Source organism: Zootoca vivipara, chromosome 6 (genome assembly GCF_963506605.1).
Source record: "Zootoca vivipara chromosome 6, rZooViv1.1, whole genome shotgun sequence".
In the NCBI taxonomy this organism is placed as follows: Eukaryota; Metazoa; Chordata; class Lepidosauria; order Squamata; family Lacertidae; genus Zootoca; species Zootoca vivipara.
In genome coordinates, this window is record NC_083281.1 from 15798503 (window position 1) to 15815311 (window position 16809).

General features: G+C 51.9%; 1 protein-coding gene across 3 annotated transcripts in view; it reads right to left on the bottom strand.

Moving 5' to 3' along the window:
- Positions 1 to 4170: 4170 nt before the first annotated feature.
- Positions 4171 to 16809, bottom strand: part of VASP (vasodilator stimulated phosphoprotein) — a 33021-nt gene continuing 20382 nt past the window's right edge. For all 3 annotated transcript variants that reach the window (XM_035117705.2, XM_060275480.1, XM_060275481.1), the window contains exons 2-13: positions 15864 to 16035; positions 14707 to 14875; positions 14462 to 14531; positions 13215 to 13282; positions 11309 to 11607; positions 11062 to 11159; positions 9125 to 9179; positions 8297 to 8330; positions 7621 to 7666; positions 6268 to 6355; positions 5988 to 6045; positions 4171 to 5668 (exon numbers count right to left, since the gene is read on the bottom strand). In XM_035117705.2, the coding sequence (XP_034973596.2) occupies positions 5631 to 5668; positions 5988 to 6045; positions 6268 to 6355; positions 7621 to 7666; positions 8297 to 8330; positions 9125 to 9179; positions 11062 to 11159; positions 11309 to 11607; positions 13215 to 13282; positions 14462 to 14531; positions 14707 to 14875; positions 15864 to 16035 (1195 nt within the window). In that variant the 3' untranslated portion in view covers positions 4171 to 5630. The remainder of the gene's footprint in view (positions 5669 to 5987; positions 6046 to 6267; positions 6356 to 7620; positions 7667 to 8296; positions 8331 to 9124; positions 9180 to 11061; positions 11160 to 11308; positions 11608 to 13214; positions 13283 to 14461; positions 14532 to 14706; positions 14876 to 15863; positions 16036 to 16809) is intronic.

A 16809-nucleotide genomic window follows, 5' to 3' on the forward strand; every position in this document is an offset into this window, starting at 1 on the left:
AAGTACCGTGTTTCTCACATTTTAAGACATGTCTTATATTTATTTTTACTCTTATTTTCGGGGGGTGTCTTATTTTATTTCTTTTACTAACCGGTAAGTTGCTGCTGCTGCTCAAGCACCGACAAAGCGCCCAGCAGCGTGCGCCGCATGGAGCCCCGAGCCAGCGGGACCCGCTGAAGCGCCGACAAAGCTCCCGGCAGTGCTGCGCAGAGCGCCCTGAGCCGCAGGAGGAGCACCGTGGCTCTCTGCCTCTCCGCCGTCCCGTTCCTGTTTCCGCCGCAGGCGCCGCCGCCTCCTGCTCCCTCCCGGGGCGTCCCCGGCTTCGCCCGCTCGGCAGTGCTCCATGCAAAGCCAGGGGCGAGCGCAATTCCACCAGGAGGTTCCTCCGCGGCACCCGTAGAGACCATAGAGGAAAGGCGCGCGGCAGACACACCACTTCCGACTTCCGTTACCCTCACCCACTCCTGCTGCGGCTCGGGGCGCTCTGCGCAGCGCTGCTGGGAGCTTTGTCGGCACTTCAGTGGGTCCCGTGCCAAGGGGAAAGGAAGGGAGGAGGGGAGAGAGAGCGGGCAGAAAGGGAGGAGGGGAATAATCGCTGACGCTACACGGCGAAAGAGAAAGGCAAGTTATGGCTCCAGGTGGAGCGACTGTCCCGAGATAATTGGAAAACAATCCTGCACTGTGTGAGCGTTTCTGCAGACCACGAGGCGCTGCTTGGCCCTTCCAGTTTGCTGCTGCTGCACGCCACAAACAGCGGAGGGTGAAAGGAGCAGCGCCGGGTAGCCAGAGTAACCTCCACAACCCCACAGCCACAACGTTTCCCAGCACAGGATGATTGAGGCTTTGTCGGCGCTTCAGCTGGGTCCCGCTGGCTCGGGGCTCCACACGGTGCGCGCTGCTGGGTATTTTGGCGAGGTCCTCCAGAACTGCACTTACGGTAGCACTACGGCTTATTTTCGGGGTATGTCTTATATTTTTTCAAAGCATGAAAATCGTGCCATGGCTTATTTTATAGGGACGCCTTAAAATATGAGAAACACGGTACTGATATGTAGTGCATCATGGGAAAGCCTCCGTATTTCATGATAACCAGCAGCAAAACCGAACGCTGCTGTCCCTTTAAGACAAAAAGTCTTTGTGCATCATCGAAATGCCTTCTGCCGAGCTACTTAAATAATTAATTTCCTTAAAAGCACTTTGATCGACTGCCTTTGCTTAGATGGGAGGCAAAAGCGAATCCACACAGTAACAGGGCAGAGGATTACCGACAATGAAATACGGGGGGTGGGAGAGGAGAACCGAAACCAATTCGAGGTGACCTTGTCCTTCCTTGCTTGGCCTTCCCAAAACTGGCCTTCTCATTTTTAGATGAGGCTTGCCTGTTCCAATAAAGAACGCAGATCCTGCAAGCGGCAGCGAAGGCCGCCAACCTGGATGGGTTTAAAAGAGAATTAGAAAAATTCATGGGCTATTGATGGCTATTAGCCATTATGGCTCGGCTTGGCCTCCACGCTTGGTAGGCAGCAGTGCTTCTGAATGCCAGTTCCTGGAAACCACAGGACGGGAGAATTGCTCTTGTGCTCGGATCCTGCTTGCTGGCTTTTGTTGCATCTTCTTGTTGACTGTGAGGGTGCTGGACTAGATGGGCTATTGGCCTAAACCAGCAAGCTCTCATTTTATTATGGCCACTGAGAACAGGATGCTAGTCTAGACGGGGGCATACTCTCGACCCAGCAAGCTTTTCTTATCTCCTTACAACACTTGGCTGGGTCAGCTGCGTTCCAAAGGGAGGATCCCAGGATCCAGGGATTCCCAAACTTGGGTCTCCAGCTGTTTTTGGACTACAACTCCCATCACCCCTAGCGAGCAGGAACAGCGGTCAGGGATGATGGGGTTGTAGTCCAAAAACAGCTGGAGAGACCCAAAGCACTGGTCTTCCAACAGGCAGCCTGATCCAAGACGGGCCACGACAGGAGCACTATCACTGTGCAAATATACGGCGAGAGATTAAGAATCTGGTCCCCAAAATACATATGTTTGGATCCCAAAGTGGGGAATCCCTTGGCAGAACGCAAGACCGCCTTAAAAAGCACTGGAAATGCAAATGGCCAGCAGGTGGCAATATTGTCCTTTGAGAAGACCTGCTCCAACCACTGGTCCTTTTCGTCAAATCTCTCCCTTCTCCCACCCTTAAAAATGAGTGGTGGGTCAGCGGAAGAGCGCCTGCTTCCAATGCAGAACGTTCCAGATTCCATCCCCAATGACACCTGCAGGTCTGGCTGGGAGAACACCTCCCTGGCGACCCCCAGAGAGCTGCTGCCAGCCAGTGTAGGCCTGGCGCAAATTAAAGTTTAGGTTAATAGCCAAGGTTCATGAGGGCTGAATGCTTAGGACTGCTGCTACCTAAACCTGAAATCCTTAACAAATTCAGTATGGCCAATTAAACACGCAGATCTTGGTTCCTCAGAATCTGTCTATAACATTGCACTTCTCCAGCCAGAAGTTCCTTGTTTACTCACCCTGGCACCTGCTTTTACTCCCCAGCCCTGCTGGGCTATGTCTTTCATCTTTCTTTGGCGATCACTTGTAGCCGAGTAAGATTGTCTTCCATAAACACAGTTTTAACACAGAGTCCATAAGTGACTGTGGAGGCCAGTTCTGGATCCACACGTCCTTCCACAGTGGGGACATTGGTTTCTGGGCGGGAGTTGATCACAGTGTGGATTTGCCAAGCGTGCCTTCCTCTTAGTACTTTTCTCCCTTGCGTCCCGAGTTCGAGCGTCTTCAAAGCCCATGACATCTTTGGTAAAGGCCGTTACTGGAGCGCTCGCAGGCCAGTGTTTCCCAATTGTTGGTGTTTATACTACATTTTAAAAAACTTCCCCTGAGACAGTCTTTAAACCTCTATTGATCATAGAATTGGAAGGGGTACCCAATGGTCATCCAGTCCCACCCCCTGCAATGCAGGAATCTCAGCTAAAGCATCCCTGACATGGCCATCCAACCTCTGCTTGGAAACTTCCAAGGAAGGAGAGTCCACCACTTTCCAATGGAGTCCAATAGCTCTTACCATCAGAACGTTCTTCCCAATGTTTAGTCGGAACTTCCTTTCTTGTAACCAGAGTCCATTGGTTCAGGTCCCCTCCTCCAGAACAGGAGAAAACAAGCTTGCTCCATCTCCCATGGCAGAGCCCTTGAGATATTCAAAGGGGCTCGATCTCCTCTGAACATACCCAACTCCTCCAACCGTTCCTCACAAGGCTAACTTTCGAAACCCTTGACCGCCGTGCTCACCCTCTGCACACCTTCCAGCTTGTCAACATCCTTCTTAAATTGTGATGCCCAGAACTGGACTCCAGGTGTGGCCTGATCAAGGCAGAACAGAGTGGGACTGTGACTTCCCTTGATAGGGAAACTAGACTTCTGTTGATGCAGCCTGGAATAATAGCATTGCAATCCTTATCAACTACACCCCCCCCCTTCCTTATCCATTTGCAAACAAACACCAGGAAGGGGTTTTCCTTTCCACTATCCCACATACAGGTGAAACTCGGAAAATTAGAATATCGTCGAAAAATGCATTTATTTCAGTAATGCAACTTAAAAGGCGAAACCAGTGTATGAGATAGATGCATGACATGCAAAGCAAGATATGTCAAGCCTTTATTTGTTGTAATTGTAATTATTTGTCGTTGGGCGGGTCAATTATAAATGGAATGTAATTAATGAAATGTAATAGTATTTGTTTTGTTACTGTGGAATTTCCAAAAGAAAGCATTTGTTAAAAGAAAAATAAAATAATAATAATTTGCATTACTGAAATAAATGCACTTTTCGACGATATTCTAATTTTCCGAGTTTTACCTTTACAGTTCTCTGAGCCCAACGAGTGTGCCACCAGAAAGAGGGAGGGGGGGGAAAAACCACACAGAGGCCCTGTTGTTGGTTTTTTTTTGCAATTTTACAAAAAAGGAAAAGATTTATTCCTAGAGAAGTTTGGTGCATGTGCCCAAGACCCTAGTGCCGATCTGCAGGTGAGCATGTGCGGTGAGGCCAGAGGGTGGGCAGAAATACCCGGCAGTTCAGTAATTAATAATAATAATAATAATTAAAAAAATCAAAATATAATATTCCATCCAGCTAGACAAAAAAATGACAAAAGTCAAAAAATTACAGCTCAGTAGAAAAGCCAAGAACCCTGCCTTGCTTCCCCCTCGACGCTCCCTGATAGGAGGCAGAGGGGAGGGAATCCTCTTTTTTTATTATTATTAAAAATAAAAACAAATCATTACCCAGAGAGGTGAAGAGCAGAGATGGGTGAGTGGGTGGGGTTGAGTAAAGTAATTTTTTTTTCAGAATGAGCCCAGCAAGAGAGTGTGTGTGAAATGAGAAAAGGTACTAAGAAGTGGGGTGGTTATTGTTGTTATTATTATTATTTGGGGAGGGGGGAAAGCGGTCCTTTTCACAAAGTGGTCCATCTTCCAGGGGTGGGCATGCATGACTAGTGAGAGGGGGGGTGCATTGCAAGTAAGGGTGCCTTTTAAAAAAATTAAAAGGTTGCAGTTGGCAACTAGGTGGCCGGAATTTGGCCCGGGTCAGATTACTAGCAGCGGGAACGCTGCTGTTCGCCAGCCTTCTGCTGGAAAAAATATATTGACTGCCCCCACCTCCAAAACAGAGAAGGTTCAAGCCACCTTTGTTTTGTTCCTTGGTCCCCTTATCACAAACCCAACCCCTGGCATTGTGTCTTGAAGAAGGAAGGGTGCATAGATATGCAAAAGGGAAATGTTGCTGGTTAGGTGAGGAAGGAAGCTCAGGAAAGGCAGGGCCTTTGGGGCAACTCGGTTGCCGACCGCTACCTTCAAAGGAAAGGAAACTTCTCCAGTTTGGTTAAGCAGATGGGAATTCCTGAAGCCCAGGAAAAGCAGGTGTTTCTCGTGCCACTGCCTGGCCAGGCTGCCTGAACCCCCCTTTCCACACCATGGTTTTGGGGGGGGTCAGGGGAGAGAAAGGGAAAACAGACACAGACGTCTTGGTCCAAGCGTGAAAAAGGATGATTTGCGGATGATGGAGAGTCTAGCCCTCTCTGGGAATGGCACAGTGTTAAGTGGTTGCCGGGAGGGGGGGGGAGGAGCCAGTTCCGCCAGGGAAACGCCCCCCCCTGCACACCTCCAGCGGGAACAAGCCCCTCGTTGTGGGGGGTGGGGAGGAAGCAGAGGACGAAGGAGGGGTGCTGCTATTGCTCTGGGTAAGGCACAGGTGGGGGTCCTGCCCTTCCTGGGGTGGGGGGCTGCCACAGATTGTCCCTCTCTCCTTCCCCCCCCCCCCTGGAAATTGCACAGCGCGGGGCCATGGGCCTGGGAGCCGACGGGAAAGGGTGTGTGTGTGTGTGTTGTGTGGAGGAGCTCATCTGGTGCATTTAGGGGGGGCGTGGGGAGAAAAGGGGTGATCAAGTTCGTTCTTTTATCTTCTTCCGCTTTTATTCTTTTCTGCACGTTTCGGAGGACTGAATTGCTGACTCCAGGTGGCACCGGCAAGCTGGGGTTTCTTTCTTTCTTTCTTTCTTTCTTTCTTTCTTTCTTTCTTTCTTTCTTTCTTTCTTTCTTTCTTTCTTTGTTGTGGGGGGTGCACTAAGGAGACCCCCGCTTCCGTAGCTCTGTCACAAATGCTGCGGCAAGAGAGAGAGAAAATGAAAGTATGAAGCTGGGCTCTTTCAGCGATCCAAAATGTTCCAGCGCTGTCTATAAAAGCCAGGCTTTGCCAACCAATTGGGGGGGGGGCTTTGCATAGCTGCTTTGGACTACAACTCCCATCAGCCCCTGCCAGCAAAGTCAATACGACACTCTGGCTCATGGGAGTTTTAGTCCAACACAGCTGGACAGCCCCAGGTTGGGGAAGACAGCTTTAGGTTATATATATATATGGTTTATTTCGTAATATTTATACACCACTTATTAAAAAAACAACCAAACGCCTTCATAACTTACCCTGTATGATCTCCTCTTTCATTTTCTGCAATTCCCGCCGGACCTCCTGCAAGAGTTCCTAGGGTGGGGGTTGGAAAGACATGCATTTAGGGCCCTGAGGGAAAAGGGAGGAGACAGACAGAACCCCCTACACAGTTTAAAAAGAAGAAGAAGAGGAGTATCTTTGAAATAATCATTAGCTGAGATTCCTGCATTGCAGGTGGGTTGGACTAGATGACTCTAGAGGACCCCCTTCTCTGGTTCTGATGACGTTAGATTGGACCCACAAAGGCAGGTTTACCTGTTTCACCCGTTCCAGCTCCGACTCATCTCCTCCTCCGCCACCACCAACAGGTTCCGAACCGGTGATTGCTCCGGCAGATTTCATCCTGGGGGTGGCAAGAAAGTAAAGGAAGGGTTTCAGGGGGGGGGGCAGGCTAAGCTTTGCAGCTGCCATTCAGTTTCCCATGAAAATGCAAACAGCTGCTTTGGAAGGGAGGGCGGTTTTTCCCTGCAGGTAAAACCACCTCCCTCCCCGGGGCTGCTATTCCGTTAACAAAAACCAGGTGCGTTCGCTGCAAAAACCAACAGCTGATCTCGTTTGGCCCCGAGGGAGCACCGATAACCAAGCCAATACTGTAACTGATAAGCATATTATGATTCTTTTATTGCATTTCTATCCCACTTCCATTTCCAAGGTGGCGCTCGAGGTTCTCCCCCTCCCCCATTTAATTCTCCACAAACAGCAACCCTGCGAGGTAGTTCAGACAGAGAGATGCAGCGACTGCCCCCCCCCAGGCCACGCACACTGAGCTTTGTGGCAGAGTGGGGAATTTGAACCCAGGTCTCTCTTAGGTGCTAGTCCGATGCTCTAACCACTGCTCGGGAACGGGGCTGGGTGGGAGGCAGCTTACGCAGCCCTCATACAGGAAGTATTTGCCTATGGGGGGGGGAGAGAACGCTGTGGGGGAGGCTTGCTTGCCTCTCTCCCTGCCTTGCAAGCTTTCCTCCTGCAGAAAAGTTTCTCCTTTCCCCCCCGTTGGCGGGGGGTTTCTTCGCAACAGAAATGCCCCCCTCCATGCTTTTCTTAGATGCCGCAGAGCGCCTGAATCAGCTCAGAAAGCTGTGCTTGGGTGCCAACTCCCATCAGCCCAGCCCATGGAGAAGGATGGGAGTTGTAGTTCAGCAGTGCCTGGTGGGGGCACAGAAACCGTACTTCCTGCATTGCAGGGGGTTGGGCTAGATGAGCCCTGGGGTGCCCTTCTATGGTTCTACGGGGGTACTTAGCAGATATAAGTCATCCAGCCCTCCCTGCCTGATACCTAGACTGGCCGAACTGAGGACGGGCTGCAGCTGAGGGTGTGGCGGTCCTCTGGGTCACAGTTGTCCTGATCGTTGGGGGGTGGGGAGGGAGAAGAGAAAGACTGAGACACAGCTGGGGGGGAGGAGCAGGATAGCCACCCCCCCACCTCCTGCAGTGGACCTCACACCCCCTCACTTTGTGGGTCAAGGAGGGAGAGAGATACTGCACACAAATACACACACACACAAAAACACCAATTCCATTGGCTTCGTGGAGACTTGGTGTCAGGAAAAGGGGGGGGGGGTATTTCAGATAAACTCAAAATAGCCACGATGGGCAGGTGTTGCTTACCTGGGTAGCGTCGTACTGGTCTTCTCCCAAGGCCTGCGGAAGGCATCTAGGAGAAAGCAAAGAGGAAGAGGCTGGGCAGGGCGCTGTGTGTGCCCCCCCTACCCACTCTCAAATCCAGATTCTGCACCAAGGGACCTGGACATCTGGGACATCTCTGCTTGGGCCGGGGAGGCAGGCAGAGGCTGACTTCCTGTTGGAGCCCCTGCCTAGCGTTCCCCAGGCGCCTGGGAACTCTAAAGCGAACAGCCCTCACGTATCTCTAAAGAGACTGGCTGCTGGATCAGGCCAAAGGGTGCCCATTGAGTCCAGTATCCTGTTCTTACTGCCCCCGAGAATGCAGGAGTCTAGATAGACTGCTCCTGGACCTGGAGGCTCCATAAGAAAAGCCCTGCTTCTGGATTCATAATGATAATTATTTAAATGATTATTATTTAAACCCTGCACATCTGGCTGCGTTTCCCAGCTTCCAGCACCTATAGAAACATAATAAATCTACTGCAGTGTCCTCTTCTCCCAGGGGCCAGCCAGATGCCTCGAAGGGAAACCCACAAGCAGGATTCGAGCACAGTCACCATGCCCAGTAGCCACTGCAAGCCACCAGGCAGCTCTTCCACTGGCTAAAGGGCCTTGTGCCCACTCTAGACTATCGCCAGCCTTCTGGGCCCCCTTTGCCTACCTGTGGTCTTGCCACCAGCTTCCGTGTCGTTTTGCTGGGAGGGAAGAAACAGAGATGGCAAATGAGACATGAGAAGCCACCAGCCTCAGTCCCACCCCCAGGGGACCCGGGAGAGCGCCAGACACTGCCTCTCAACCCAAACTGCCTCCCAGGGCTGCTGCTGTTGTTGTTGTAGGAAGTGAACTGGCTTCGTGGGAGGGCAACGTTTGCCACCTTGCAGGGAAAGGTGCAATAGAAACTGGCCCTACTACACAGGTGCCAATAATGCCCCTTCTGTATTTTCAAGAACTTGATTGTTTGCCCTTTGGAACTCCCTGCCTCTTGAGATCAAGCAGGCGCCTTGGCTGTACCCCTTTCGGGCGCCAGCTAAAAGCATCCTTTAGACAAGCCTGTGCAGACACTTAGAAAGGTATTTTTTAATCTGTTCCATATTCGGTGGGTTTTTTTTCTTGATTGTCTTTCATATATCAATTCGAGGTGTGTCTTTCTTTTCTTTTTAATCAAGCGTTGGGGGAAAAAACTGCATGGAATAAGGCAAGGCAATGCAATAATAACTGAACGAATTTTGCAAAGGGGGGGGGATGAATGAAAGCCAGATTTGGTGGGGAGGAGAGGGAGGGGGCTGCTTTGATCCATGGGGAAGAGGAACCAAGGCTTCCCCACCCACTCAAGTGATCCCCACCCTACCCACCCCCGCAGCAGCCAGCAGCCATTCCTAGCCCAGCTGCCAGCATTGGCCTGGCCTTATCCAGTTCAGCATCCTCTGACCCCTTTCTAAACTTCACATAGTGGACCCTATGGGGCAGGGAAGGAGGGCCGGGTACTTACGGGACCTTCATCTTTCTTTGGAATGGGTTTCTCACCCTGATCTGCAACTTTCCTCCTGGGGAGACGGGGTTGGGGGGGGAAGAGAGAGAGAGAGAGACAGAAACAGGTTGTTCAAGATCGCCTCACTCCCTATATGCCCTCTCATCGATCTATGGAAGCGGCACAGAACACCCCTTCTGTGTTTCTAATAAATCCAGCTTTTTTTAAAAAAAAAAAATTATTTCAAAACACAGCAAAGCAAAACTTACATAGTGTTCCATTACAACAATAGTCCACATCTTAAGATAAAGCGAAAAACCAAAGAAACCCCCCCCATCCCTTTTCTCCCCCCCTCTTTTTCCCTCTCTACTCCCCCCATTGGACTTCCTGTCAGTTCCTGATATATAATCTATGTTTTAACACAAATGTACATAACTCAATAAAATTTTCTATATCCAACGTCTAATACATTATTTTCTCTTGGCGCATCTCGGTTAAAGCAAAAATTCTATCATAGTTAGTCCATTCTCCAAGGTCACTCAAATGCTTGCATAGACAACAAACCTTTAACTGTATGTTTGCACATATAGTTTATATCTTCCCCAGTTTTCCATAAATTTCTCTTTTGACTTGTCTCTTAAGGAATTTGTTAAATATGCCATTTCTGGTAATTCCTGCATTTTACCCTGGGGGTCAATTATTGAAGGGGTCTCCTGTTCTTTCCAGCCCTTAGCCACCAATAACCTGTTCCTGTTGCGTAAAGGAAGATTTCTTTTGCGGAATTCGGTACACCTTTTCCCACAATGCTTAGCAAAAAAGCCTCAGGTCTTTTAAGAAAAGTGATGGCCAACATTTTCTTCAACTCATTATATATTAATGACCAAAATATCTTAATCTTCCCACAAGTTCAGCACATATGATATAAATCAGCACCGCTTGTCCCACACCTCAAGCATGCATGCGATAGATTTTTGTACATCTTTGACAACCTGGTAGGCGTTAGGTACCACCGGTGCTGTAATTTCAACATATTTTCCTTAATATTGTAGCTCGCGGTGAAGTTCATATTAACTTTCCATAGATTTTCCCACTCTGATATCATAATAGGGCGCCCATCTTATCATGGTAGTTTTTGTCCCTTCTTCCATCACTTCAATACTTAAGAGAAGCTGGTACATCTTTGAGATTATTTTTGTTTTATTGTCTATTAAATCAATTTCTAATTTTGTGGGTTCTTTCCCAAATCCTATTTCTTTTATCTTCTTTAAATAACTCGTGTATTTGATAATATTCTAGCCAGCTTGTAAGAAAGATCTTTACTTCCTCATAATTTTTGATTTTTATTTGACCCTCACTTTCAGCCAATAAATTCTTATATGTTATCCAGCTCTCTTGCATATCCTTTTTTTTTAACTGTGATTGCCTCTTGGGGGGAAATCCATCTTGGCGTCTTCGGCTCTAGAAATCTTTTATATTATATATTATTGTAATAAATCCAGCTTTTAGTGTGGTGGCAACTATACTCTGGAACTCCCTGGCACTTGACACCAGGCAGACGCCTTCTCTGTCCGCTTTTCAGCACCTGCCAAACGCATTCTTGCTTATGAAATTACGCTTGTGGGGTACCCTGTTCCAAGCAGGGCACAAGACAAAAGGGAATCAGGAGTTTGGCTCACTTTTCCTACGGCTATTGAGAGAAAAACAGGCCTTGCTTGAGCCCAGGAAGGGAATACGTCTCGCCTGGGTCCTCAGCCCTACCTGGAAGTGCTGCCAGGGTCTGGCCGTGGGCCCTTTTACACGATCCACCACAGAGCTGGGATCTTTTCCTCAACAAATAGAGAGCTAAGATCCTAGTCCTCAAGAGTCCTGGATTTGAATAGGAACACTGGTGCTCTGCGCCGCTGAGCCGCGCCCCCTCACTGCCACCCACCCACACCATGAGGTTCCTCCGCACTCACCGTCGCGCTAACATGGCGCTCATTTCCTCCATGAGCCCCCCGCCTCCGCCTCCACTCGGTGGGGGCGCTGCGCCAGGCGTGGCCTTTGGCACCTCCTCCTGCGGAAGAAGAACAGGAAGGGTTAAGTCGAAGGCGCCAAGAGGGTCCCCAACTACAACTCCCATCTACAGCCTTGGGGAAAACTGGGCGCCTGTCAAGGGGCTCCCGAGCTACAATTCCCGCCAGCCGCAGAGTTGTCCGTACTCACCTTGCCCACTTTCTTCAGCTTTGCCCCTGCGAGGGCAGCAGCCAATCCGGAGGGCGGGCCGCCCCCTCCTGCCGGGCCCTGGGGAGGCGGGAGGGGCGGCGCAGGGGGTGGCCCCCCTCCCGGAGGTGGAGGGCCGGGGGGGCCGGGCGGAGGGCCAGGCGGCGGCGGAGGCCCCGGAGGTGGGGGTGGCCCCGCTGGTGCTCCTGGCGGTGGGCCCGGGGGCAGGCCCGGGGGCGGGCATGGCGGGGCGGGCGGTGGTCCTGGTGGGGGCGGGGGTCCCGAAGGGGTCCCTGCAGGCACTGCAATGAGAGAGGTTTCGGTTGTGGCTCCAGCACAGCAGGGGGTTGAGCTAGATGACCCCTTGGTGCCCCTTTCCAACGCTACACAGTTCTGCGGAATGCGCGGTTGCATCCGGAGAGGGGGAAAGTGAGGCGACTCATCACTGCCACCCCACAAGCATGTTCAGCCCAATATACTTTCTTGGGTCACATCCGCACATCACATTTAAAAGCACGACGATACCTCTTTAAACAGCCCTGGCTTCCCCCAAAGGATACTAGGAGATGTAGTTTGTTAAAGGTGCTCTTTCCCCTCCCACAGCCATGATTCCCCAGAGTTCCCTCTTCCCCTCCCAGAACTACAATTCCCAAATCTCCCTCTTCCCCTCACATAGCCAGGGCCAGTGCGTCCATTTAGGCGGACTAGGCCATTGCCTAGGGCGCGAAAATGGAGGGGGCGCTGACGAGCCTGCCCCGCAAAACCCCTGCGCCACTGCCGCCCTCCCAAGGCGCGCGCTCGCGCTCCTCCCGCCCATGGAGGGGACGCTGTGAGCTCCTCAGCTACAGGCGCTGCCACTGCCGCTGCCGCTCACTCGCCGCAGCCGCTGCCGAGGAGCCCCCAGCATCCCCTCCACAGGCAGGAGGAGCGCGAACCAAAATGAGAGCTCAGTGCCCTCCCGCCTATGGAGGGGACGGCAAGAGCTCCCCAGCGGCGGCGGCCGCAGTAAGCGAGAAGCGGCGGTAGCGGCGGCAAGCACCCGCAGCCGAAGCCTTCAGCTATGGGCGCTGCTGCCGCTGCCGCTCTCTCGCTGCAGCCGCCACCGCCGAGGAGCTCAAAGCGTCCCCTCCACAGGCGGGAGGGCGCCGAGCTCCCCCCCTTGGCCCGCGCTCCTCCCGCCAATGGAGGGGACGCAGGGGCATCAGCGGTGTTGTGCATGCGACATGACGCATGCGTCATGACGCATGCACTCGGGGGGCGCCAGAAGGTGTATTTGCCTAGGGCGCAAAAAGCCCTAGCACCGCTCCTGCACATAGCTACAATTCCTGGGAAGAGGGGCAGACTGTTAAAACCACTCTGACAATTCTATCTCTGAGAAGGGAATATAGGGTTCTCCTAAAAACTCCCAGCACCCCCCCCCACAAACTACAGTTCCCAGGATGCTTGGGTGGGGTGTGGAGAAGCCACATCTGCTAAAAGGGGGGGCCGTACTTCTTTAAGCATAGGTGAAGATGTGAACTTGACCATTAAGCAGAACACCCTCCATCCCATTCGCTCTCTCCCCCCAAATCCTCAGCCTGGGCACGTTAATCCACACTAAACCAATTGTTTATTCTTCAGGCGCTCAGAGGCAGGTCGGCCTCCTCCCACCCACAGACTTCCCTGTTGGGAGTGAGGTCACCCCACTTATGTTAGGGGGGGAGGGCTTTGTGAGGGCACCCCCCCACCCTGCAAAAAAACCCATAAGCCTCAAGGCACAATTCCAAGTCTCTCCCCGGAGCCATTACCAGCCACGGTCCTGAAACAGAAAAGGGGTTTTGCACCCCACACTCGCCTGGGAGAGGAGGGAGGGGCTGGGGCCACCCACTGGGTGCTGCTCATCCCCCCACCCGCCACCCCAGGGACCCACCTGAGATTGTCACCCGCCTCTCTCGCTCTGCCTGCTCCTGCTGCTCCCTCTCCAGCTGCTGCTGCTGCCTGGAAATTTGGGGGGGGGGAAGAAAAGAGAAAATCAGGCACCCAAGGGCCCAGGAGAAGCAGCTGGGCAGGATGAGCCCCACCTGGGCAGGGTCTGCACACCATCCCCCTGTGCTCAGCCCCCCCTTCCTCCACCCTCAATGCTGCCACTCACTTCTGCGGAGGCTCCGGCAAAATCCCGGACACTGCAAAGCCACACATGGCCCCCCAGGAACGGGGTGCTCTGCACACGCTGGGAACGGAAGGCGGCCGGAATGGAGGCGGCGAGCGGGGCGGCCGGGTGACCCCAATGACCCCTCAAGCCGATTAGCAGCTAAGCTTGAGGGGGAACGCCCTCCGCTACGCAAGGAGGCATGAAGGCGGGCTGGGGGAATTAGCAGCAATTGTCTGCTGACAAAGCTGACCTGTGTACCGGATCAGACCCCCAGTATTGCCTGCACAGGCCGGCAGCCGCTCTCCAGGGTTGCAGAGGCAGGAGTCTCTCCCAGGGGTCTCTCCCAGGAGAGGCCACCGTTGGGGACTGAGGCTTCTGCATGCCAAGCAGATGCTCTGGCCGCTGAGCTTCAGCCCTTTCCCTTTTGGCCAAGAATGAATTGGAGCTAAATAGGGAGGCGCAATTCGCACTGGGGGCTGAGGGAAGGAAAAGCTGGTGAGAGGGAGACCCACTGGATTTGGGGAGAGGGGCTCGGTTACAGTGTCCACCTCAGCCAACAGACTCAATCGGGTGGCCCTCACGGGTCAGCTGATTCGCAGCCTCAGTTTGCTCCATCTGTAAAATGGGCACGGCAGCAACCTCAGATTTGCAGGGATTTATTGGAAGGCCAAGGACTCCTTAAAAACATGCAGCAGTTTAACAAAGTGCAAAAGGGGATGTGAACGATGAAGTGACCTAGCCTGCTCCCCGCAAATCCTCCCCCTCCTCTTTGCAGAGGGTTGGACTAGATGACCCTTTCCCCTCCAGCTCTACCATTCTATGATCTTAAAGGAATTGAGGCTTGTGCCTCGCTTGAGGGCACAAGCACTGAGTACGCTGCTTGGGCCGGCCTTTGCCAACCTGGTGCCCATCAGCCCCTGTGAACCTGGCTTGGTATGAATCTGGAGTAAGCCGAGGCCCCGCAAGGCGTTGCTCAGGGCAGTAAAACAACGCAGAAGCAGGGAGTTCCGCAGAGCAGCACATACCTTTTCTGCTGCTCCGCCATTTCTTCCGCCGTGGGGCCGTTCTGGATGGGCCGTGGAGCTGCAGCATTCCCTGCAGGGTGTGAAACAAGAGAAAAATCAGGCTTGCGAGCCAGTTTGGCAGACCAGATCAGGGCAGGACCCGCCGCCCTTCTCCCTGGCACATTTAAGGCTGAGTATCCCCGCGAGCTGGAGAACCCTCCTAGCACCCCCGACAAGATGCCCCAATTCTTCCATTTCCCCCTCACCTGAATCCAGAGCCTCCAGGGCAGCCATCATCCCACCAGCAAACTGGCTAGCGTCCTCTTTGGTGCCAAAGTTGAGCCCCCAGACCTGGCGGGCATCTCGCCACTGGTGAAAGTTGGGCGTAGCCTGGTTGTATTTTAGCCCTTTCACAATTGGGCTGTTGATGACCACCTTTGGGAGAGGGAAGTGGGGTGGGGTGGGGGGTAAAGGAAAAGCTGAGCCGAGAAGGATTTTGTGCCCTCCAGCTGTCTCATAGACTACAACACCCATCACCCACAGGGCAGAGTGCACAACCATTTTGGACTGCCATTCCCATCAGCCCTAGCCAGCGCAGCAATTGGATGATAAGACCGATGGGCATTGTGGTCCAAAATAGCGGAAACCTCCCAGGTTGCAAAGGCTGGACCGAGCAGCTTTGGGGAAGGGGTGCAAAGGGACCGCCAGTGGGTTCCTCTGGGTGCCATGGGCTTCAGATAAGCAGCAGACAGTGACTGACAGAACGGCCTCCTCTGGGCTGCTGTGGGTCACTCCCCTGGCGCCAAACCCAATCCCTTCCCGTTGCCAAGACCTTCCGTAAGCACCTGATCCTTTGATGTAACCTGAGAGCCAAGCAAAGCTGTGCTGTTCCTTCGGTTCCTTCATTTTGTAATGGCAAGATATTCAGCGGGTCAAAATAAAAGGATGGGAAAGTCTGAGCCACAATCTCCATTCCACATTTGTAAGAAGTCGATATTTTAGTGCGGCACTATTGGAACTCCCTGCCTGTTGACAGCAGGCAGGCGACTTCACAGCACCCTTTTCGGTGCATGCTAAAAACATATATATTTTTTGTGCCTGGAGAGGTTGGGAACATTGACACGGTTGTCAGTCTGGTTTTTAGTTTACTGCTGAATTTAATTTTAAAAAAATGTATTAACCTTTAATTTTGCAGTTTTGTACACTGCTTTGAGGCAAGTATAAATTCTACAAAATTAAGGAAATAAATAGGGGAGAGCCCTGGACACAGACCCGTGCACCCCAGGAGAGAGAAAGAGAAAAAAAGGCATCTTTGGGTACCCAGAGCCAGGATGGTTGCTATGGAAACACTGGAGATGCTCTAACATCATTGGAGGGACAAACCTCCCCTTCCCTCCCTCGCTTTTGCTGTGGGGGTCCTTACCTGTTGGTCCGGCTGCATCTTTCTCCCCACGACCCTGAACGTGTTGTTGACGGGGCTGTGGTAGATCTGGATGCGGCTGAAGGCCTGGGGCCCGCTCCCTGCGGGCACCCATTTCTTGTTGGCATCATCATATAGCATCACAGTGGCTCGGGTGGTGCAGACAACGGACTCACTGGGTTCGAGGAGGTGGGAGAAACAGGGAGTGGGGGCACAGGAAGGAGAGAGTGAGGCTAAGCCAGGGCACAAAGACCTTCACCAGGAAAAGCATGAGGCAATTCAGACACACACGCTTTGAGGGTACCAATGTAAGATGTATCATCAAAAGAACTGGGCTTCTATATGATCTTGGCACCTAAGATATCTAATTGCAGCTCAATGGAAAAACAGCCCAGAATTTTACACTGGGCAGTCCGGAATTGAGCTACAATGGAGAAAATTACACATAATTTGAGATTTCAACAGGGATGACCTGCATTCTTTGGTTACGTACATAGCAGAATCAACATTTTCAAAACAACTCTCATCGCAGCCCTGGCATATATGGAACTTGACTCGATAATTCCCTTATTTATTTCACAAACTACCAAGTAACGCCAACGTTCTTTACAGTGGGACCTTGGTTTTCAAACGCCTTGTACTCAAACAACTTGGAACCCAAACACTGCAAACCTGGAAGTACCCTAAGTGTTGCGGTTTGCAAACTTTTTTTGGAAGCTGAACATGCTCCGTTTTGATTGTTATGCGTCTGATCTGAGTGTTACACTTCCGTTTTGAGTGTTATGCTGACGTCTGTCTGTTTTTGCTATATATTTTTCAGTTTTGCAGCTTTTTTGTGTGTGACTGTGTTCAGCTACTAATTGATTGATTGTGGAACTGCAGTACATCGGTTATTGCTTTCATTTTATGGGTCGATGGTTTCGTTAGATAGTAAAATTCATGTTAAATT